The sequence below is a fragment of the Oryctolagus cuniculus genome, chromosome 1, assembly GCF_964237555.1.
Source record: "Oryctolagus cuniculus chromosome 1, mOryCun1.1, whole genome shotgun sequence".
Lineage (NCBI taxonomy): Eukaryota > Metazoa > Chordata > Mammalia > Lagomorpha > Leporidae > Oryctolagus > Oryctolagus cuniculus.
This window is the reverse complement of record NC_091432.1, coordinates 216,186,772-216,210,324: the sequence shown is the minus strand read 5'-3', so window position 1 is coordinate 216,210,324 and position 23,553 is coordinate 216,186,772. Positions and strand designations below refer to the sequence as shown.

Below are 23,553 nucleotides of genomic sequence, written 5' to 3'. Positions count from 1 at the left end.
TGTTCTGTCTCCACACGTCCAAGATTTTGTCCTTCCATTCAAAGACCTCAAATGTCTCAAGTTGGATGAGATCTTTTTTTTTTAATTTATTTTATTTATTTGAAAGGTAGAATTACAGAATGAAAGAGGGAAAGTGCAGAGAGAGAGAGAGAGAGAGAGAGAGAGAGAGAATCTTCCATTTGCTGGTTCACATCCCAAATGGCCACATGGCCAGGGTTGGACTAAGCCAAAACCAGGAGCCAGGAACTTCTTCAGGGTCTCCCGCACGGGTGCAGGGGCCCAAGCCCTTGGGCCATCCTCCACTGCTTTCCCAGGCATATTAGCAGGGAGCTGGATAGGAAGAGGAGCAGCCGGGTCTCAAACCAGCACCCATATGAGATGCCAGCATTGCAGGTGGGGCTTTAGCTGCTGCACCATAGTGCTGGCCCCTCGAGGGATCGTAAGAGCTCACTTTACAAATGGGGAGATGGGGAGAACAAGAAACTCCCCATTTGCCTGTGTTTATAAGATTTTTGGCTGGGTGCTTGAGGATGATCAAAATCTGGTTGTATAGTCCCCTATACCCATGTATCCAAGAAGCCTCTGCTGCAGGCGAGTGGGTTTTTTGGTCCAAATTTGCTTGTCCTCAGGTCACTCACCCTAGAAGACTCTGGTCTTCCTTCATCTACTTCTGGCATCCCACCTCTCCCTGGAAATATGGCTTGAATATCAATTCTCTCTTGGTTGAAATTACTTTATCCATCTGAACCTTTCAGGCATTTCTGATCTACAAGTTCATAGAACACCTGCTCAATCCTGCTGTGTATTAGGAAGATCATTCTTTGTGTTTTATGTTCTCTCAAAGTCTCCCCAGGCAGAAAGCTACCGTTCTGGGTCCCCCCTCAATGCTTAACACAGTGCCTGGCCCTCGGAAGCTCAGAGAAGTTTGCTGAAAGAAGAAGTAAACTCAAGAGCCCCTTACCTTGGTGATGTCCGTGTGGTCTTTCAGCCCGTTGGTCATGCACCAGTATCGCCACACGTTCAGGGCGTACCGCGTGGCTTTGGTAGTATTTGGGCTTACTGCACTGGTACACAGATCATTCAAGTCATCATTAACATTAAATACAGGAAATTTGTTCAGCTTAGTAGAATAAGCTAGAAACAAAAACAATACAAGCATTAAAATAATTTACCATTGCCTTCTTCAGAGAATTACATCTTGGGATCATGTTAAATAACAGAGAATGCCTAAGAGATAATTCATTTAAATGGAATGTCTATCAAGTATACACATAGTGGAATAAATAAAGTACGGAACACAATTTCTAGCATGGAATCAATGCAGAAAAATTCATTTAATCATCATTATTTTGCCGCAAATACTAACTGATGCATTAATGCAGGCATTCCAATAACAGAAGAGGGGAAATGAATGCCAAAAAGCAGAAAATGTTCTATCCAAATTTTCCACTGGGGAAAAAAATTAGCGTTTCTAGTAAGAACAAGATAGATGGAAGGAAGAAGGAGGGAAAGAAGGGAAAAATTACACTTCCTCATCCCACAAAGAGCTGACATTTCTTCTCAACATACAGGTGCAATGTGTGCCATCGTGGGCATCCTCAAATTAAGTGGTGTTAGCATTTTCTTTAATTCTTTTCATACATTACTAAAGAAAGCCCTGATTCTGTAACCCATCCACTCACTTGGAGCCAGAATGGTAGTTCAAGGGGAAAGAGGGAAGAAGACTCGAGGGACCACCCGTCCTCAGAGGAGAAGGATCATATTTTAAATCGTCCTAGTGACCTCAGATGAAGACCAGACTGCCTCCGTGTGTCCACTTCATGTGTCGGTTGCCAAAGAGATAACCAAGTCTGTAACCATTAGCTGGCCTCTCTTTCTACTCTGTGATCTGCTAAAACCAGACTTAACCCATTCAAATGGTCATCTTTGGGTAGAAAATCAAGGCAGACTATCTCAATAAACATTACCCGCCTGTACTGTACCTAATAGTCTTCACCCTGTCTGCGGCGTTTCTGTATTTATTCAAACAAGGCACTCAACAGCTAGGCCTCTGAGGCGTCAGATGAGAAGTTCATGCAGTTATCAAGGGGAGAGGAAAGCAGTGTTCCCCGCACCTAATGAACCGCGTCATCTGTCACTGCTCCCACTCAGGAATTCCTCTATCCCAAACCGCCAGTCTGCTGCCGTCCCCCACGTCCACCTGCACACCAGGACCCCCACCCACACCTTCCACACACAGCCAGAGCAATCTCCCTGTGGTCGTTGTGCCAATCAGAATACAATCATTTTCAAACCCAAAATGTGGTTTCTACACCATTCCTCACACCAATCCAACTCCCTTACTCTCTCCTTTAGTGTGTACCACACACACATACACACACACACACACGTGTGCACACATGCACCTTATTATCCCATGACAAAGTGAGCTAACCATCCGCAGAAGAGCTCTTCACTTGGCTGCCAGGCTCCTGGAGACTGTGTCTTCCCCCTTTAAGTCTCGATGCCCCCAGAACAGATGAACACACAGTGCGCCTTAATAAATGCTCTCAGAGAGAGGGCTAAACAGTGTTGGCAGTGCCGACTAAAGCACGCCCGTCCCACAGGCATAATCCTCTCACCACCACCCCCCCAACAGTTATCTATCTGCCTCTCTGTAACTCTGCCTTTCAAATAAATGAATAAATCTTTAAAAAAAAAAAAAGCAGGTCGTAGTGCTAGGTTTTGGACCTGGGTCTCTCTGTCACTATGCTCTGGCCACAACAGCAAAGCAATCAGATACTAAAGGGATAACATTCTTGGGGCCAGCGGTGTGGCACAGAAGGTTAAGCCTCTGTACTGCAGTGCCACCATCCTATACAGGCAATGGTTCGAGTCCCGGCTACTCCACTTCCAATCCAGCTCCCTGCTAATGAGCCTGGGAAAAACAGCAGAAGATGGCCCTGCACTCATGTGGAAGACTTGGAAGAAGCTCCTGCCTCTTGACTTTGGCCTGGCCCAGCCCTGGCAATTGCAGCCATTTGGGGAGTGAACCAGTGCTTTCTCTCTCTCTCTCTCTCTCTCTCTCTGTATTTCTGCCTTTCAAATAAATAAATACATCTTTAAATTTACAAAAGGGATAACATTCTCATTCAGTAACACAATTTAGAGGTGAGCATTTAGCCTAGCAGTTAAGACACCTGCAACCAACACTGGAGTGCTTGGCTCTGATACTCGGCTCTGGCTCCTGACTCTAGGTCCCTGCTAATGCAGACTCTGGGAGGCAGCAGCAATGGTTCAGATGACCGGGTTCCTCCCAGCCCTCCGCATCAGCAGCAGCCCAGCCCCAGCTGTTGCAGGCATCTGGGCAGCGAACCACTGGCCGGGAGCTCTCCATCTGTCCCCCGCCTCCGTCTCTGTCTCTCTGCTTCTCAAGTAAATACATTGTTTAAAGAACACAGTTTATCCATTTAGCCCTTTGTGCTTATGAAAAATATCCCAGTCCCCCAAATTTATTCAGATTAACATTCAGTAAGGACAATTAGGTTTGATTTACTTGGATGACTACTACAGTTTCAGATAGGATGCTTAAGTAGAATTATTACATTAAGCAATTCCATGGTCTTAATTAATTTCATTTTCCTTCATTTTTAGCAAAAGACAGAGACTGTACATTGACAGTGAAAACCAAAACCTAGTATACAGTGAAGCAGGAGTGCTTGTATGTTTATATAATGGGAAAGAAACTGAGTGAAAATGATCGAATGATATATGTAGTTCCTCCATGACTGTGATGATCAAATTATATTTATCTAATAAACTGCTTTTAGAATTTACGGGTAGAAGTTCTAGTGATATGATGCTGAGGAAATTTCTAGGAGATTATATTGATGGGGAGACAAACAAAAGAAGAATTCACAATGAAATACAGGCAAAAGGGGGTCATGAGGGGAGACCACTGAGCAAGGACTTGACTACGTTCCCATTAGAGGATGGGACAAACTCTCAGCTCAAAGTCAGGAATGGCTGGGTGTGGTGGAGAGACTGGACTACAAGGTTATGGTCGGGCAGCCTAAGGACGGCCAGGCAGGAATGGTTACCCTGTTCCTGCTCCCCACACAGGGGAACCTTATATTGTTTGCCACCAGCAAGGCATTGGCAGGCACATTCGTGTAAAGCAGAAGGAAGTCTGTGGAAGGTCACCTTCTGGTTCCGACAGGAAAGAGGGCATTGCCCCAGGTAGCTGTGGGCAGTCCCACTGGACACAGAGGGGGAAAAGCAAAGGAGCTAAGGAGAGCAAATAAATGCTTGCCTGCACAGCACCTTCCAGGTAACACCGTCCCTGCATCCACATCTGAGTGACTTCCCAGCTTCCCGGCTCAGACACCCCACAATGAATCCTAGTCATGGGCTCCTCTTCAGCCCAGTCCACCTGCACAGCCATTGCCAGCGGAAGCGAGTTCTGCCCAGGTGAATCATTGGAAGCCCATAACAACATCTGTGGAAAACACTATCAGTTACCAATAATGACCGATTCAGACTTGGATTTTAAAGAGGTGGGCACACAAACACACGTCACCTGGCAACTGGGGACAACCGATAGCACAAAAGTCACCAAACAAAACAAGCTGCAGAACTGATTTCACATTCCCCCCTAATAGAGAGTTAATTCAGAAACCAAAAACAGGGCTGGTGCTGTGGCGTAGTGGGTAAAGCCGCCTCCTGCAGTGCCAGCATCCCATATGGGCGCCAGTTCAAGTCCCAGCTGCTCCACTTACTATCCAACTCTCTGCTATGGCCTGGGAAAGCAGTAGAAGATGGTCCAAGTCCTTGGGCCCCTACACCTGCATAGGAGACCTGGAAGAAACTCCTGGCTCCGGATTGGCGCAGCTCCAGCCTTTATAGCCATCTGGGGAGGAACCAGCAGATGGAAGACCTCTCTCTCTCTCTCTCTCTCTCTCTCTCTCTCTCTCTCCTTCTCTCTCTGTATAACTCTGAGTTTCAAATAAATAAATAAATAAATCTTTAAAAAAAAAACCCAAAAAGATAATTCAAAACATCACAAATGTATAGTACAGAGATTTGATAAGATAACGCATACCTAAACAAGAACAGCCTTCTTCAAGTAAAAGAAACAAGGGAAACCAAGGATGATTCTGGAGAGTAAACATATCCATAATATTATACATAAATATGTAAGCATATTTTACATAGAAGAATAAATAATATCTCCTTTCTGGCAAAAGTAAAACACCTGTGGAGTCAGAAAAATCTCAAACTGAACTTTGACAACAGAACAAGTCAAGTTGTGTAATATAGTTATTAGAATACCGAAAGAGAAAATTATCCCATTCAATGCACAGAGCAGAAAAGAAAGGTTCAGGGAGTTGGCGTTGTGGCGCAGTGGGTGAAGCCACTGCCTGCAATGCTGGCATCCCATATGGGTGCCGGTTCGAGTCCCGGCTGCTCCATTTCTGATGCAGCTCCCTGCTAATGTGCTCAGGAAAAGCAGCAGAAGGTGGCCCAGGTGTTTGGGTCCCTGCTATCCATGTGGGAAACCTGGAAGAAGACCAGGAAGAAGCTCCTGGCTCCTGGCTTTGTCCTGACCCAGCCTTGACCATTGCAGCCATCTGAGGAGTGAACCAGCAGATGGAAGATCTCTCTCTCTCTCTCTCTCTCTGAGTCACTCTGATTTTCAAATAAATAAATCTTCTGTTTTTTTTAAAGAGTTCAATATTAACTGTACCAAAAAAATTATAAAAATAAAAAATATACTAAGAAATGTAGAAGGAAGGAAAGAACACACTTATGAACAAAAAACAATGAAATAGTAAAGAAATTTACAGTGCCATGAGATGAAACTTGAGACTAAGAAAATGAACAAACTAGTAAGAAAAAGAGAGAAAGCACAAATTACACTATGAAAAGGCTACAACAGATCCTTTAGCTACTAAAGACAATATGAACAATGTGATGCCAATAAATTTGAAAATTTGGATAGACAAATACCTAGAAAAGCCACAGCTCACCGAAACATAATAAGAAATATCATTTTGAATAGTTTTACATTCATTAAAAAAAAACTGAATCCACAAAAACCTCACAAAGAAAACGTCAGGTTCAGATGGATTTCACCAGTCAATTCTTCTAACACTTAGGGAATAAATAATGCCAAGCCTACAAAATTCTACAAGTGGATAGAATAAGGGAATACCAGCCAATTTCTTTACAGGACAGCATAAATTTCCTATAAAAATACAGGAACAGAAAACAAAGGAAGATTACAGGCCGACTCAGCTCATTAGCAGACACAAAAACCCTTAACACATTATGAGAAAATGGATTTCCTACTTCATACCATAAACACCAACAAAAACAATTCTGAATGGATCACGACCTAAATGTGAACCGCTAAACAGAAGCTTCTAGAAGTAAACAGAAGAGATCAGCTTTATGGCTTTGGGACAGCCACATATTTTTAACAGGACATCAAAATCGCTTCCCGAAAAGTTAAAGATTGAAAAATTGGATTCTATTAAAATTAAAAACAAACATTTATCAAAATGCATTACCAAGAGGTGAAGAGGTAAGTCACATAGAGGGAGAGGACCCTCCTAATGCATCTATCTGACAAAGCAATTAGAAGGCAGATAGTATAGTTGAAAATGGACTAAGTGGGGCCGGTGCTGTGGCGTAGTGGGCTGAGCCTCCGCCTGAGGCACCGGCATCCCTTATGGGTACCAGTTCATGTCCTGGCTGCTCTGCTTCTGACCCAGCCCTCTGCTAATGGCCTGGGAAAGCAGTAGAAGATGATCCAATGCTTGGGCCCCTGAACCCATATGGGAGACCCAGAAGAAGTTCCTGGCTCCTGGCTTCGGATTGGCCCAGCTCCAGCTGTTGGGGCCACTTGAGGAGTGAACCATCAGATGGAAGATCTCACTCTCTCTCTCTCTCTCTCTCTCTCTCTCTCTGCCCTCCTGTCTGTAACTCTGCCTCTCAAATAGATCTTTAAAAAAAAAAAGGTACAAAGTTTGAGTGGGCCTCACATAAAAGATGAAATAATACTATTCCAGGAAACATTAAAATACACTCAACAAAACATGTAAAGTGAAAACCAAGCTCTATCAGTATCACATGGTGAAGATGTAGAGCAACAGAGCACTCCCACTTGGCTGGGATGAGTGTCAATCAATGCAACAGCTTTGGAGACTAAGTGGCAGTGTTTACGTGTGTGTATTCAATGACCTAGTGACCTTACACCTGAATATACATCTAGCAGAAATGCAGTTATGTGTACCAAAAGGCATGCACATATAAATGTAATTCCTAAATAGCCCCAAACTAGAAATAACTGTCGCAAACAACAGAATGTGTATGAAATTCTATTTCTATGAGTCACTACACAACAGTGATAGGAAATGGGTCACTGGAAGGAACTAAATGTAGCAACATGGATCCATTCCTTAAACGCGATGTTAAGCAAAAGTCAGACACCAAGGAGCATATTTGAAGGGTCCATTTATATCATTCAAAAACCAGACAGAATGCCACTATGGCGAAGTCAGCAATTTACCTAAGGGAGGTGACATGAGAGAGAATTCCAGGGTTCAGGTGGCGTTCTACATCTTCTACCAGACAGTGGTTACAGACGTGTGTTCATTTCACAAAAATCAGCCAAGCAGTCTATCTTTTTGTGAAAATCAGCCAAGCAGTCTATCTTTTTGTCTGCTTAATAAGGGAACTTTCAAAACACTTAAAATATAAAAATAACGTGGAGCTATACCAAGTACCTGGACAGGAAGGCTCACTATTACAAAGACGCTTAATTTTTTCAAGCAATCTTTAAAATAACTCTAATGAAAATCCTCTTTTGTGATGTTACTTGTCAGGTTTATTCTAACATTTAGGAAAGTAAAATCATTCCAAAGGGAAGAAAAAACTGGGCTGGCGTTGTGGTATAGGAAGAGCCACCCCCTGTGACGCCAGATCCCCTTATATGTGCACCGGTTTGAGTCCTGACTGCTCTACTTCCCATCCAGCTCCCTGCTAACGCATCTGGGAAAGCAGCAGAGGATGGTCTGAGTTCTTTTTTTTTTTTTTTTTTAATTATTTATTTGAGAGGTAGAGTTATAGACAGAGAGAGGGAGAGATAGAGAGAGAAAGGTCTTCCTTTTCCACTGGTTCACCCCCAAAGTGGCCGCTATGGCCTGCATGCTGTGCCAATCAGAAGCCAGGAGCCAGGTGCTTCCTCCTGGTCTCCCATGCGGGTGCAGGGCTGAAGCACTTGGGCCTTCCTCCACTGCACTCCTGGGCCACAGCAGAGAGCTGGACTGGAAGAGGAGCAACTGGGACAGAACCGGTGCCCCGACTGGGACTAGAACCCGGGGTGCCGGCACCGCAGGTGGAGGATTAGCCAAGTGAGCCGTGGCACCAGCCAGAAAATTTCGAAAATACTATTTGGAGAGCTTGTCCTAAAAGATATAAACATGTACTATAACACTGCAATAATTTAAACTGTAGTGACTATTAAAGAAACAGACAAATCAATGCTGCTTTTGAGTATAGGAGTAGTTCAGGAAAGTTTTGTACGGGAAAGTTCTGTACAAATGCACTTGGACTGAGCACTTGGGACTGGTGGGGAAAGAATTCTTCAATAAATGGCTTAAGACAATTGGCTATTGCAATGGAAAAGCAAAAATAAAAGCAAATTTAAATTCCTGTTGCATACCACACACACAAAAACATATTTCTAAATGACAATCTTTTTAAAAAATATTTATTTACCTGAAAGTCAGAGTTACATAGAGAGAGAAGGAAAGACAGAGAGAGAGAGAGAGAACTCTTCCATTTGCTGGTTCACTCCCCAGTTACAATGGCCAGAGCTGTGCTGATCCAAAGCCAGGAGCCAGGAGCCAGGAGCCTCTTCCGGGTCTCCCACACGGATGCAGGGGCCCAAGGACTTGCGCCATCTTCTACTGCTTTCCCAGGCCATAGCAGAGAGGGATCAGAAGTGGAGCAGCCAGGACTCGAATCGGAGCCCATATGGGGTGCCAGCACTGCAGGTGGTGGCTTTACTGGCTATGCCACAGTGCCAGCCCCACAATGACAAATTTTTTTTTTTTTAAAGTATGTTGGGCCATCATCTGCTGTTTTCTCCAGATGCATTAGTGGGAAGCTGGATCAGAATCAGAGCAGGGGCCAGTGCTTTGGCCTAGTAGGTAAATCTACCGCTTGCAGTGCCAGCAACCCATATGGGTGCTGGTTCAAGTCCCAGCTGCTCCACTTCCAATCCAGCCCTCTGCTATGGCCTGGGAAAGCAGTAGATGATGGCTCAAGTCTTTGGGCCCCTGCACCCACATGGGAGACCCGGAAGAAGTTCCTGGCTCCTGGCTTCAGATCTGTGCAGCTCCGGCCGTTGTGGCCATTTGGGGAGTGAACTAGTGGATGGAAGACTTCTCTCTCTCTGCCTCTCTGTAACTCTGCCTTTCAAATGAATGAATCAATGAATCAATGAATAAATAATTTTTTTAAAGAAAGCAGACCAGCCAGGATTCACTTGGGTGCTCTGATATGGGATGCTGGCATTCCAAGTGGCAGCTTAACCTGCTGTGCTACAATGCTGGTCCCACCATGAACTTTTTCAAGACTTCTTGTATTAGCCTTGTATTTTAGTTACATGAGAAAGAGGATTATAAATACATTAAAACAAAGCTTTTTTAAAAAAGAAAAAATTAGGATGCATGTTGTGGCAGTGGGTTAAGGCAAAGCTTGGGATGCCATATGGCAGGGTCTGGTTTGAGTTTCTCCAATCCAACTGCCTGCTACAGTGCCTGGGAGGCAGCAGATGATGGCCCACGTACTTGGGTTCCTGCCAATCATGTGGGAGATATGAATGAAGGGTCTGGCTTCTGGCTTCACCTGGCCCAGCTCCCTGGTGTTGCAGGCTTCTGGGGAGTGAACCAACAGATGGAAGATCTCTTTCTTTGTCATGGTTTCAAATAAATAAATAAATCTTTTTTTTTAAAAAGAAAGATTTTCTGATTTGTAGGTAAACACTACTACGAAAATAAAAAGTTACAACTATCTGTAATTTTAATACAATTTAAAATACTGTCATTCTATTCGCATTATTCAGCTACGAGTAGACTTGGTGGATTACTCAGACATGAAAGAAATACATCAGCATTTCTGCAAAATAATCGTCTACGAGAGAGAATATTATACTTTCAGGTGTTTATTACATTTTTCATTATTAAATAATTATAGTGACACAATAAAGATGTCTGAAATTAGCCAACTTAGTCACAATTATTGTGAGTAACCATTCCTATTCTGTTCAAAGAACACGGTCGAATGGGCTAAATAGAATGAAAGACACATGGAGAGTTACACCAAAAATAGTTTCCTAAAATGAGAGGTCTACAACCTGACATCCACTTAGCTTGTTGTAAGTCTGTCTATTTAAGAAGCATCTGAAGGAACTCCCGGTAAGACAGTGAGTTCACTGTTTGACGTGGGGCTTTCTGCTCCATTAACAGAATTTTCAGGCCTGAAAATTTTCAAGACGCTTGTGATTAGCAAGATATGGACAGATGCTTTACTAACAGGCCCAGGCTGCCCTGAGAGCTGTGGCTGAGCAGTCACAGGCACCAGTGATTCCCTCGCCCTGGAAGGTAAACACAATCGTCTTCAAGATTTGATTTGAGTTTTTATAAAATTGTTTGTTGTAGCTACAAAAATCAGCCAGCTTTGCGGAAAACAATTTATTAAATGAATGAAGACTGGCCATCATACTCTTAACACAGACAAAATACTGTGACCAAGGCAAGCTCTCATTACAGAGACATCAATGACATTCAGTTATTTTATTGGATTGCTTTTATTTCCATAAGTTTTAGGCTGTACCAGCACATATAGAAAACAACAGAAAATTACACAAGAGGCAAACATTATACACACGACAGAATAGACTACTGAGACATAAAACTAGAATTTTATTTAGAGCACAAGTACACAAATATGAAGCCAAAACAGCGAGTTGATAAAATTGAAAACATCTTAGTGTAAAAGATCAGTGAGCAGCAAAATAAAAATGAAACCAGCAGTATTTACTCTTAATAACAAAGAGTTCTACATGTTCCCACCAACGTCACCGGCAGAGGATGACCTGGCCGAGAGCATCAGAGTCACACACTGGAACATATTAAAAGAAGCTTCTCTCCATTTTAGTTCATCTCTCTCTTTCCCAAATTATAATTGTAGCAGCTTAAAAAAAAGTCCTAAAATATGAATGGATGAAAAAGGAGTATGTGCTTTTTTCACATAAATCAGTTAAAAGGCAAGAGGCCAGAAAAGCTAAATAAAAATGACAATCTATTAAGTAAGGAGAGAAAGTAGGACGCATTCTCAAAGAATTGTACAGTACTTTTTTCATAAATTTTCTTCTAAGTGTTGGTTGCAGTTATCGTATCTCTAAACAAATGCCGGATCTTAAATTGTAGTGGAAAAATTTGTAAATGTAACTTTTTACTCCCAGTTAACTTCTAAGTGGTTAGGGTAAAAGGAACCTTAAAAACATTCTTCATCAGAAGAAATGGAAGACCTTATTGGAGTTGAATACACCTTTCGTTCTGCTGAACCACTAGAGTTCTTCATTTTTAACAGATACAGGAGTCATGCTTACATGGTGATTCTATTGAATTCAAAATGCTCCCATTCGTTCTCTCCCCAGTTTTTAGGCCTATGGGGTTGTAGTTACAGTTTCGTATTACGAAGCACAAACTTTCACTCACCCATGGGCTAACATGGCAAATCCGTCTAACTTTAGTAGTGAAGACCTGTGATCCTGGGGGAAACTAGAAACTATAAATTAGAAAACTAATGAGTAGTATTATTTAAAAAACTATCCTAGGCATAAAGGCCTCAGGACAGACACACAAAACATACAGAAGACCCAAAGGTGGGAAACAAATCCAAGAGCAGGATTGAAACAAACTCGCCTGTTGTTATCTACTAGAAATTGGTAGTATCAGGATCCATGCCCGGTCTTTGGTGGCCAAAGTATAAAAGGAATTCTGGGTACAAAGGCTCTACCTGAAAACCTGATGTAGGAATCTTTGTGACTCTGGAGGATAATGGACAAAAGCAGGATTTCATCAGATAAACATAATTGAATTTCCGTTTTATTGCTTTATCATCTCATTGAGGAGCAAATGTTTAAAGCACATTCTGTAGAAAAGGCTCACAGTTAAAATCTGCCTTTCTTCTGCTTTAAAGCAAAGAAATGGCAGAGGCCTGAATGAATTAGTTTTCATGTTCTTAAAATTAATTGGTAATTTCCGCAGCAATGTGTTCAAATACAGCACTGGCTGTCGCTATGTGTCTGACAGTCCCACAAAGAGCCTCCATGTAACTTGGGAGATTATTCCTTTATTAAAACAATCTTGTAATTATAAACCCACTGAACCGGCAGAAAGAAACCCTCTGTGCAGTGAGGAGCTTGGTGTGTCGGTCTGAGAAGGCTCTTCAGCAAGCAGCCTTCTTAACATTCTATGACCACTGACCCTCCATTTTAAGAGCATAAAGTATACTATTTCCTCCATGATGAATTTCAACAAAGCGTGCTACAGTGAATCCATTGAAAACATTTCCTCTCTCTACTTTCAGAATTTGTTTAGAATTGCTGGGCAAGATGGGAAACCTGACAGGTGCACAAGACAAACCCCCAGTAGTCAAGTGGCATGTAACTAAGTTTAGGCAGATGCTGATCATGCATCCCATTTGGGATGTTTCAATGATCCCTTATAAATAATATAAAATTACTAAGTATTCAATGCAATTCAAACAATAAGCCATGAATAACCATCAAAAACAATTCCATGTACCTCGTAGTCCTCTGATGTTACACTGTTCAGCCTAAAAATATCCAGTTCAAGGGAAACTGTGCTGCTCCATTGTCATTCTAGTGGGTTTTCTGTAAGGTACTCAAATATCAAGAGGGAAGAAATGTTTTCAATTCTAGGGGAGGGAGCACTGGAAAAGTTCAGAATTCTTGCTTTCCTTCTCTAATTGCAGATACTTCGCTGATACAGCAAAGAGTTGGGAAAGCATAGAAGAAAAGCTGACTTGCCCGGAATGACATACAGAAAACAGGATATTCAAGTCTGGCACCATGTGACAACTACAATATTTCCTTCTGTAGAGGCCATTAAGGGCTGGCTCAAAATCTTAACGAAATACATACTTTCTCAAGTCACACATACAAATGTTGGCTGGCACAGCCTTTTAGCACAGTTTTCCAGTTTAACTACAACAAGTGATAGCAGCAATGGTTAACGGTTCCACAGAAACACCACGAACACACATACGAAAGAGCACCTTGAACAACATGCAAAATCTCAACAATGACATCACTGAAAATTACACAATGCATAGAAATTGTAATGGTTTTTGGCAAGTTTCTTTTTGTAACAAATGCTTTATAAAACAAAAGTTCTTTTGTTATAAACGCTATTTAAAAAGTTGTAATATATGGATCATAGATATAAAAGTTCAGTTAATCTGAGTAGATTAATACTAAACATGATCTGCTACTTCATCCAGTATAAATAATTATAAATTAATTTCTAGTGGAAGTATACTAAGGTTTGATTTATAAAATGTAAGAATTACAGAAAATAAACTGGCATAAAAATCATTAAAATACAGTATGCACAATTACCATTAGGATTCTATATTGCTGATACCTTCTGAATTCTACTTTCCACAAATAAATTATTCCTAAACATTTTCATAGCTCTTACAGAAATGAGTGCACAATGGTAAAAATGCTAACTCCAGTGTAATACCAAGACAGACATTAGAAGTCTAGTAAAATTCCACACTTCGTTAAGAACACAATCACATTATACTTCTTTTTCACATCCTAAAAACTGGACCTTTTTTCAACTACAATTTGGTGAAATCATTTGTGAAATAAAAATTTGTGAAATATTTTATATTTGTTTGAATTACTTTTCAGAAGAAGAGGAAACAGGAGAAATACAAATGATTTTTATTTCTAGGCCTTCCTGCTGTAAGCCTTTTTCATTAGTTCCCATTCTTTCCTTTTCCTAAATAAATGCACTTCAGAAACATCCTATTTATGTTGATAGAAATTTGATCTTCAAACACAACTGTGGGTCCACAGACTAAAAAAGGATATTGCAGACTGCATTCAAAAATCAACACTACAGATGCTAAACAGGTAGATATCCAAGCGAACATCAGAGTAAACAAAGTTACCTTTTAGTTGATAATCTGTAACTGGAATTCATACAGTTAAAAGGGTGTGGGTTGTTTCCTCTCCATGATTAAAAACTAAAGGTAAACAGGGAAGGCTGAGGGACGCTCATTAGACTAAAATGAAAACAATCACACTTAGAGATTATGCTACCAAATTTCAAAACAAGTCGCTACAAGCAGATACAACACTACCCAACTAAAAGTGAGATGTCACATTCAAATATATCCTATTTGGAAACTAGCAGCTTTCACACCTTCTTCCTAGCAGGAATTTGAGGGCTGGAAAAACAATTAAAACTCGGAAGAAGAAGAAACAGATACTCCTTTCCGGGTGGAGAGATGTTTCCTTCCCTAAACACTATCTAGGGACAGGAAGCCCCGTGCCTTGGCTCCAGCCTGGCTCTAACCCTAACAGGTGTGGCTCCCATCTGGACAAGATGCAAGCACCTGGGTCTGGAACAGCAGGGCGGACCGGAGGGGACGCCTCTACTCTGACGTTCCAGCCAGCCCTTGGGAATGATGGGGACAGAGGAATGGCAGCCCCTTTAGTCAGGGGAGTCTCACAGCAGGAAGGTGGGCCCGCTGTGCTCCAGGATGCCTGCTCTTTGCTGTTTCCATCTCCTTACCCCCAGCCCCTGCAAGAAGACACGGAGACCCCGGCATTCACAATCACTGGATGAGATGACCTCTGGGGTCCCTTCTAGGCCCACACTAGGAGTGTAATCCTACAGACAGCTGTTTTACATTAATACCCTGGCCTAATTCGTGTTCTGATCAAATTAGGTCTCTGGCCTAATTACTACTCTGTCTGATCCTAATTCAACAGTCATGGTTTACATAAAAATGCAATTGAAACGAATTAAAATGTTATCTTTTTAAAAATAATGCAATCTTAATATTAAGTCGGGTCTTCTGCTCAGCTGTGGCAGGCTCAGTTGAACAATTTATTAACAGGCTGAACCATGAGAAATCTTGCATATTTCTCTTTCCTCTGAGAAAAGTGAAAGCAGAGTTGTTGGTAATTTTCCAATAGCACTCATTCTCCCCTGTTGTTCTATCACAAGGAATGCACCCGTCACCAACAGGATAACCTCTGCAATGTACTTCTTCATCCCAGTTCTAGTCAATGGCAGGCATCTCTGAAATTATCCTAGCTTCATCACTGTCTCCTATCATCTCAGCCAGAGACAAGCACAGGAGAAAAGCAATGTCTGGACATCAGGCATTAAGGGAGAAAACAAAACAAAACAACTGAGGAAGACTTTGGCAATGCTCCTGCTGAACCACATTACATAACAGACACGCACAGACAGATCTTGCATAAAGGAACTCTATTTAAGAAAATATTATTAAGCAGATTGACAGAGTCAACCAATTCTTTATAACTACTTTTAAATGAATAAACTTGTCTTACAAAACCTTAACTGCAATTTATTCTTGTACACTCCTCTCAATATCCCCCATAGCTTGAAAATTTATTTGCTTTATTATGTGAGAGTTTTTACTTATAGATGCTTAGTATTACAACTTTATTTTGACTAGAGATATAAGGATCAAAACACACCAATCAGAAGATTAACTAAAATCAGAAGTGTTATCTCCTATCAAACTTTTGGGGATAGTCAAACTAGAAAAAAAATCTAACAGTTTCACAGTCTATCGCTAATTCTGGGAATCATCAGGACAATATTTTAAACCCCAAAGCTTTCTGCTGCAGCACTCATAACTCACTAAAAAACAAAACCAGGCAGGCTTGAGCAGGGACGCCAGCATTCCACATCGGAGGGCCCAGTCTGAGTCCCAGCATCACTGCTTCTCACCCAGGTTGCTGCTGATGCATGATGGGAAGCAGCAGATGATGGCTCAAGTGCTTGGACCCCTGCCACCCCCATGGGAGAACCCAGGTGAGTTCCTGGCTCCTGGCTTCAGCCTGGCCCAGCCTTGGTTGTTGTAGGCATCTGGGCAATCGAACCAGTGGATGGAAGATCTGTTTGTATGCTCTGCTTTTCAAGTCAATGAAAATAAACTTTTTTTAAAAAGTAAAAACAGGCCGGCACCGTGGCTCAACAGGCTAATCCTCCGCCTTGCGGCGCCGGCACACCGGGTTCTAGTCCCGGTCGGGGCGCCGGATTCTGTCCCGGTTGCCCCTCTTCCAGGCCAGCTCTCTGCTGTGGCCAGGGAGTGCAGCGGAGGATGGCCCAAGTGCTTGGGCCCTGCACCCCATGGGAGACCAGGAGAAGCACCTGGCTCCTGCCATCGGATCAGCACGGTGTGCCGGCCGCGGCAGCCATTGGAGGGTGAACCAATGGCCAAAGGAAGACCTTTCTGTCTCTCTCTCTCACTGTCCACTCTGTCCAAAAAAAAAAAAAAAAAAAAAGTAAAAACAATACAATCTGCCATAGAACCTCCCCTTTCTCTGGGTGAATGTTGCAGAACTCTCTTGAGATGAGTTTTTTGCTTTCTTGGAGGTAAAAACAGATGACAATCATTTAAATATGTCATGCCTCACCTCTGTGACAAAGTGCTCTCTAAAGAGTGATAAAAGCTTCTGCTCCCTACTCCTTACCACCTCCAAAGACGCACAGCAGTAGGCTGTAGATAGTGTGCTAACCAACAGGCGTGGCTGGCCCTGAGAGCAATCATCTGTAACTCGATGCTGCAGAGGGTCTACTATCCAAGCGCAGCAAGCAGCTTATCTAACAAGCCACTAGGGCAGAAAAGGACAGTGCTTAATGGGACCTGGATCTACAAGTAGTTGCAATGCTTTACTCTTCTAATGCATTTTTATGTCTAATGGTGATTACTGCCTTTTTATTATTTGAGAAATTTTTATTTTCATTTGTTTGAAAGAGACAGAGATGAAGACAGAGACCTTCCATCTGCTGGTTTATTCCTCAGATGCCTACAACAGCTGGGGGTGGGCCAGGCTAACCCCAGGAGCTGGTAACTCAATTTGGGTCACCCAGGTAGGTAGCAGAAGCCCAACTCCTTGAGCCATCACCTGCTCTCTCTCATGGTGTGCATTAGCAGGAAGCTGGAGGTGGGATCCAAACCCAGACACACTGATATGAGATGGAGTGTCCCAAGCAGAGCCGTAACTGCTGCATCAAATGCCCATCCCACTGATGTTCTACTGTATTAATGGTGACATGGGTAACCCATTTGTCTTCTCTGGATTTCTTTATTCACAAAAGAGAAATGATACTTACCTAGCAGAACTACCAAGAGCATTAAGTGTAAAAACTTCAAGAAGCATTTAGTGCAATGGCACACTGTAAGAATGCAGTACACGAGTCACTGGTGACACATGTACACTCTTACACAGATGCACAGCTATGTGAACACAGTGGATGAATTCTTTGAGAGCGGGGACTATTTTATGGATCTTTGTGCCTCTCTCAGTGTCTAGACCTTTGCTGCTCAATAAATATTTGCTGATGTGACTATAAATTTTCATTACAATGAAGTCATTGATTTCATGCCATCTGGAAACTGGGCTATAGGACACAGAGAAGTCAATGCTATGAAAGGTTCAACTAACAATGATCTAATTGAAAAACCAAAGACCTAATCGATGTTAGAAAATTTTAAAACTATTCTCTTGTAATTAGGCAGTAATTTAACACAGGGAAAATTTAACATTGAGGAAAATAATTATCAAATAAATAGTTTTAAAAAGAATCATCTTCACACCAGCCCTAATAACCAAGATAACAAATGGTATCTTAAAAATAAACTCTTAGATAAGTATCTCAAATCTCTCCAACATTTCCAAATAACAAAGTTTTTAAAAATTGCCACTGTGTTTTTTTTTTTAATTTATTTGTTTATTTGAAAGAGAGAGTGAGCAAGGCAGAGACAGATCTTCTATCTGTTGGTTCACTCCCAAGATAACTGCAAAGGCCAGAGTTGGGCCAGGCCAAAACCAGGAGTCAGGAGCGTCATTTGAGTCTCCCACGTGAGCAGCAGGGGCTCAAACACTTGGGCTATCTTCTGCTGTGTTTCCTAGGCCATTAGCAGAGAGCTGGATTGAAGCAGAGCAGCCAAGACTTGAACCAGGATCCATATGGGATGCCAGCATCAAAGGCAGTGGCTTTATCCACTACAACACAATGCTGACCCTGTGTGTGGTTTTAATAGACAATTACTTCTATGAATATGGAAGGAAGATCAAATTTTGCAGTTAGGGGTAGGCAGGTGACCTGGTGGTTAAGATGCCCAGGACCCACGTCTGGATTAAATATCTAGCTTTGGCTCCTAACTCTAGCTTCCTGCTAACATGGATCCTGGGAGTCAGCAGTGATGGCTCAAGTAATTAGGATCCTGCCACTCACACATCGGAAACCTGGGTTGAGTTTCTGGCCAGCTTCAGCCCCAGTTGGGGTCTTTATAGGTATTTAAGAGGGGGGGAGGCGACTTGGCAAATAGGAGTTCTTTCTCTGCCTCTTAAATTAAAAAATTGTGCAGTTATGCCAATCAAATGCTGACAGATGGGTTTACTGTTTCTGTTGCAGGCAGTGAAATCCTAGCAGAGTCCTTGCACTGGGATTTCTTACATGGCACTAAGCTGATCGAACAGTGTAGACTTTGCAAATACAGTTTTATTGTTTCTGTACGAATGATGTGACTGCCTGCACTGCTGAATTTTGGCTGAAGCCTACATATGATGTTGCCACCCACCTCCAACACATAACTTTTTAAGTTAAAACTCCAAATAATAAAAATGGCACCTGGCAGTGGCATATCCTCGGTTACTGTCTAGCTAAAAACACAAAATTTAGAGGTAGCTGCAGATTTCTCATCATTTAATAAACTCAAAGAGATACTATAATTTGGCCACATCTCTGCCAACCCCATCTTCAGGTGACAACGTTCCTATTTATTTGGTTTGAGTTAGCACAGCAAAATATAAATAAATAACCATTCACATCCTCCATCTAATGGTGTCTGTCTAAATGAAAACGCAGTACAACTAAGCAGGAGAGAGATTTTCATTTTCAGTGCCTCGAGAAACCTAAAGAGGTATGTGAACAATTCCAGTTCTATTTTGTTAGTGCACACTGGCTGTTCTTCCTCAAAACGACTTACTTTTCTGTCAAAAACATCAAAAGAGCTCAGAAACCACATCGATTTAAAAATCCAAATGCATCATCACCTTTTAAGTGTCTTACAGAAACTTCTCCTAACACGGGACGTAACCCCCACAAAAATCAGCTTATTTTGTTCAGAACGCTTTCCTTCAAGCAGGCTGTCTTGGGCACTTAGGGACCAGTTACAGAATAAGGAGAACGGGAAGGTTCTGTGAAGAGAAAGGCTCTGTGGTTCAGGTGCACGGGGACGAGGAGTCGTCAGGAGTTGGTGCTCAGAAAGAAAGTGGAAGGAACTCTGGGGGGAGGTGACAGACAACCCTCTCCTTAGCTATCACCTAACTGACTTATCTTCATCTCCTACCACAAAATGCAGCTAATTCACTTTCTGTTCGAAGCTGTTGGAAGGATGAAGACAAGGTCTACAGAAATAACTGTGTACATATAATATGTCTGAAGAAATAGTTGTCAAAATGTTAACAGTACTTATCTTTGGCTGGCGGAGCTATGAGTACAGATGCATTTTCTGCTTTCTTTTTTAAATTAGTAACTGTATAGTAACTGTGTGTGCTACACGTCAGCCCCGTAGCACAGTGATGGCTCAAACAATGCAGCTGCCCTCGGGATTCACACAGACGGGAAATGGCAAGCTATGGCCTGCTCTTTCTTCTTATTTCAGGTTAGACGAATGAGAGCTTCTCTGGAGGAAAAGCCATGGAAACAAAGCTGATTCCACCACACTAAGTGCACAGCGGACTTCCTCCTGGGCCAACTGAGAGGTCATGGTTTAGGCATGGGGCTTCCTGTGTTTGTGACTTTGTGTTGGAGAGGGCTGCCCAGCCACGGGCAAGCTCAGAGCTGTCGGCACTCAGGAAGGCAAATCGGAATGAACTTTGTCGGCCTTCCTAGCTAATGCAGATTGTGAGGTTGCCTTGAAGGATACACACCTCCCAACAGAATGTCCAGATTCAACAAACCTACTAGGATTTGGAGTCTATGTGTGTGAGTGACTACACGGGATAGGAGCCTAACTCAGCTTTTGTGGTTCTAATGTGCAAACATATTTTACTTTTGAAGTATCTTAACTAATAGTTTACCACAGGTTTCAAGACTTGAAAACAAAGATCTTGGAAATACCATCACAAATGTTTAACCAAAGTTATTACTACAATTGCAAGGTATCACAGATAAATGCGTTTGTATTTACTCTAGAAGAAACTTGTACCTCGTCAAGAATGTTTTGAATTCAGCTAAGTGTAGTAACAAAATGTTGTTACCTAAAGTTGAGGGTCTGTATTCCTTTGATTGCAACTACAGAGTCATGTAACCCCCTGGAGAAAAAGATACTGAAGTTTAATGCTCATAAATAAGTAATTTAGGGGTCTGAGTTTTGAGCAGGATGAGCTGTGTTGCTGTCTTGATTAGAGCTTCTAGACTGCTAGTAATATGTTTCCATTCTCTATCTTCTATTTATGCTTGATATACAATCTGATGCTTGGGAACATTTTCAAAGCTTTAGTAGTTGTAAATTTCTTGTATCTCATAACCAAACTTTCATCTAGATTCACTCCCTAGGGACAAAAAACATTCTATCCAGGTCCAAGCACAATGGTAAAAATGAGCTATGTAACAGTCTTTTTTGCCACCATATTAGACTTTGCATATTACTTGAAAATTACGTATCTTCCAAAAGAGAATGGCACCTTCATTGTTTTATCCTCACCCCCGCCCAGCCCCTAAAGAACAGATGTTAGCTAAACATCTAGAGTTTTATACATTGCAAAAAATGAGGCACAGGAGCTAAAATTCTAATTAAGTCTAAAAAAGAATGTGCAGATAATTTGATGTCAGCTTATATAACACTTTCATATTCGGGAGTTGACTGAATACAGTTTTGTGTGAGCAATAAAGTTAAAAAAATAAAGCCATTTATCAAAGAGACTGAGAACGAGAGGTGGGATGGGAGGAAACGCAGAAGCTGGGAACGCGAGAGTCCGGGGCGACTCTCGGCTTCCCCTGACGGCTTTTAGAAAACGGAATCGCTTCTCCACTCGGGGTAGCCTGAGGAGGGCCATGGCTGCGTGCATGTGTGAGAGCAGATCACGGTTAGCACCCGCGAGCACGTGTGTCTGTAGCCTGTACGGACTACGTAATACTAAACTATCTCTGTCTCCTTATTTGTAAAAAGAAAAATATATTAGATATTTGCATCTGTAGAAAGTGAATGAACACTGCGGGCAGTGGAGCGGGAAGGAGGCAGGGTGCTGTCCCCGTCGCCTTGGGCAGTCACCGAGGCGGCGGTCAGGCGGTGTCCGAGGACGAGTCATAGGAAGCGGACACGACGAAGTTGCCGCCGCCGCCGCCGGAGCGCCCGGCCACCGACTGGGCGGCCTGCTGGCTCAGGTTGTTGCAGATGAGCACCAGCTGGTTGCTCTGGGCCTCGGACAAGGTGCTGCAGCTCTGGTACACGCTGAAGTTGGTCTTGCGGCCGGGGATGTTGCCCTTCTCACACATGGTCTTCACCATCTTGGCCAGCTTGTTCTTGCCCAGGGCCTGGCAGTTGTACCAGTGCAGGGCCGCCAGGTTCACGACCGGCTTGATGGACAGGTAGAAAGGGGCGTCCTCGTAGCGCATGGCCGGCGGCCGCCGCTGCGCATACTCCTTGTAGTCCTGCACGGGGCAGGTCTGCGGGGCGTGCTGCGTGGCGTACACGCGCGAGTCCGTGCCGCCTCTCTTGGTTTTGGCGTTCAGGTCCCCGCTGTCTTGGCCCATCCACTCCAGGTACTCGAGCCCCGTCTCCGTGACGCGGAGGCGGATATCGCCCCACTTCAGGGTGGAGCCGTGGAAGCCCGTGCAGTGGCCGAAGGCCTTGGTGTTGTTGAGCCAGACGAGGTTGAGCAGCCCCTCGGGGTTGTAGCGGCTCAGCAGCCCCCGCTTGCGCAGGATGAGCTCGTCGGCGAAGGTGAGCTTCATGGACTTGTGCGGCTTGTTGCCTTTCCCTTTGCAGCGGAGCTCGATCTGCTTCTGCTTCAGGGCCTCCTGCGAGCGCTTGAACTCCTTGTCCCGGGTGATGCTGTAGCCGTACCTGTGTTCTTTCAGGTACCGCTCGAGCCCGCACTGGTAATTGGCCAGGCTGTTGGGCTCGTACTCGGACCCGTCCTTCTGCCGGGCATCCACAAAGAAGGAGGCGAGGTAGGCGTCCAGCTCCTTGCAGGGGATGACATAGATCTCTCTGGTCTCCGAAGGGTACTTGGCGATGAGGAACTCGCGGAAATTGCGGAGCGCGGTCTGCGTGCTCCGGATCGTTTTCTCGTTCTGCTCCCTGCTGAGCTCGGCCGCTCTTTCATCCTGGTCTGCAACAAATCGGGGAGGGGAGGGACAGAGAGGGTGTGGATGAGTTCAGACAATGCACTTGCTACTCTGAAACAAAGTTTCCTTCTACCAGGAAAAGGGAAAGGAGGAAATCCGGTTTGGTCTTGTTTTAAGAGGTCACTGGCAGGTGGCATTGACATACCTGTCGCACTGTGACAGCCAACCTGAGTTTCACAAAGGATGTGCTAGACAAGGGTGTGGCCCATGGCGATCGAAATGAGCTTCTCCTGACACTGACACTGGCTCTGGCTCTGGCACGCGGGTTGGTGTGTGAGGGTTTGTGGGCGGGGTAAGATCAGAGGCGGCCTTCGAGTTAGGATAAAGGTGGACAGACACATGCCGTGTGCAGGGGCCCGCTGAGGCTGCAAAACTTGTTTTGAATCACGTCATTTGTGTGAAATCAGAACTCCAACTGGTTCCATTTTACTGAGTTAAACTAAAATATCTGTACCGGTATCAGCTGCCTTAACACATCACTGGACACTGGAGCTTGAAAACACAAAGAAAACGGCAGCTTCCTGATCTCAGGGCAGCTACTCAGGGCAACCTAGTTTACAAGTGATCTGCAGCTAAGGGTGGGGCCGTTCCTGATCACTTTGGTGCTTTGTTTGGCAACAAGGGTAAGACTTCATAGCTGCAAAGATAGGACAATGAAGTATGACATAAGCTATCATGGCCAGATGTGAGGGAGTGGGGAACATCTCCTGGCTACGCTTTATTAATTTATTTAAACTCTGCCACCAAGGGCCTGGGGTGCCCTTTCTTTCATGGATTGTCCAAGATTAAGAAAGGCTGCTCTAGGGGCTAGTACTGTGACATAGCGGGTAAAGCC

General features: G+C 43.3%; 1 protein-coding gene across 3 annotated transcripts in view; it reads right to left on the bottom strand.

Moving 5' to 3' along the window:
• The window catches only part of KIAA1958 (KIAA1958 ortholog), a 177,223-nt gene that overhangs the window by 18,386 nt on the left and 135,284 nt on the right, over positions 1-23,553 (bottom strand). Inside the window, exon 3 of one of the 3 annotated variants that reach the window (XM_051843064.2) lies at positions 962-1,134. In XM_051843064.2, the coding sequence (XP_051699024.1) occupies positions 962-1,134 (173 nt within the window). Of the gene's footprint in view, positions 1-961; positions 1,135-17,172; positions 22,703-23,553 lie in introns of those variants that run through there. The other 2 variants (XM_070055647.1, XM_051843060.2) reach the window with 2 other exon arrangements.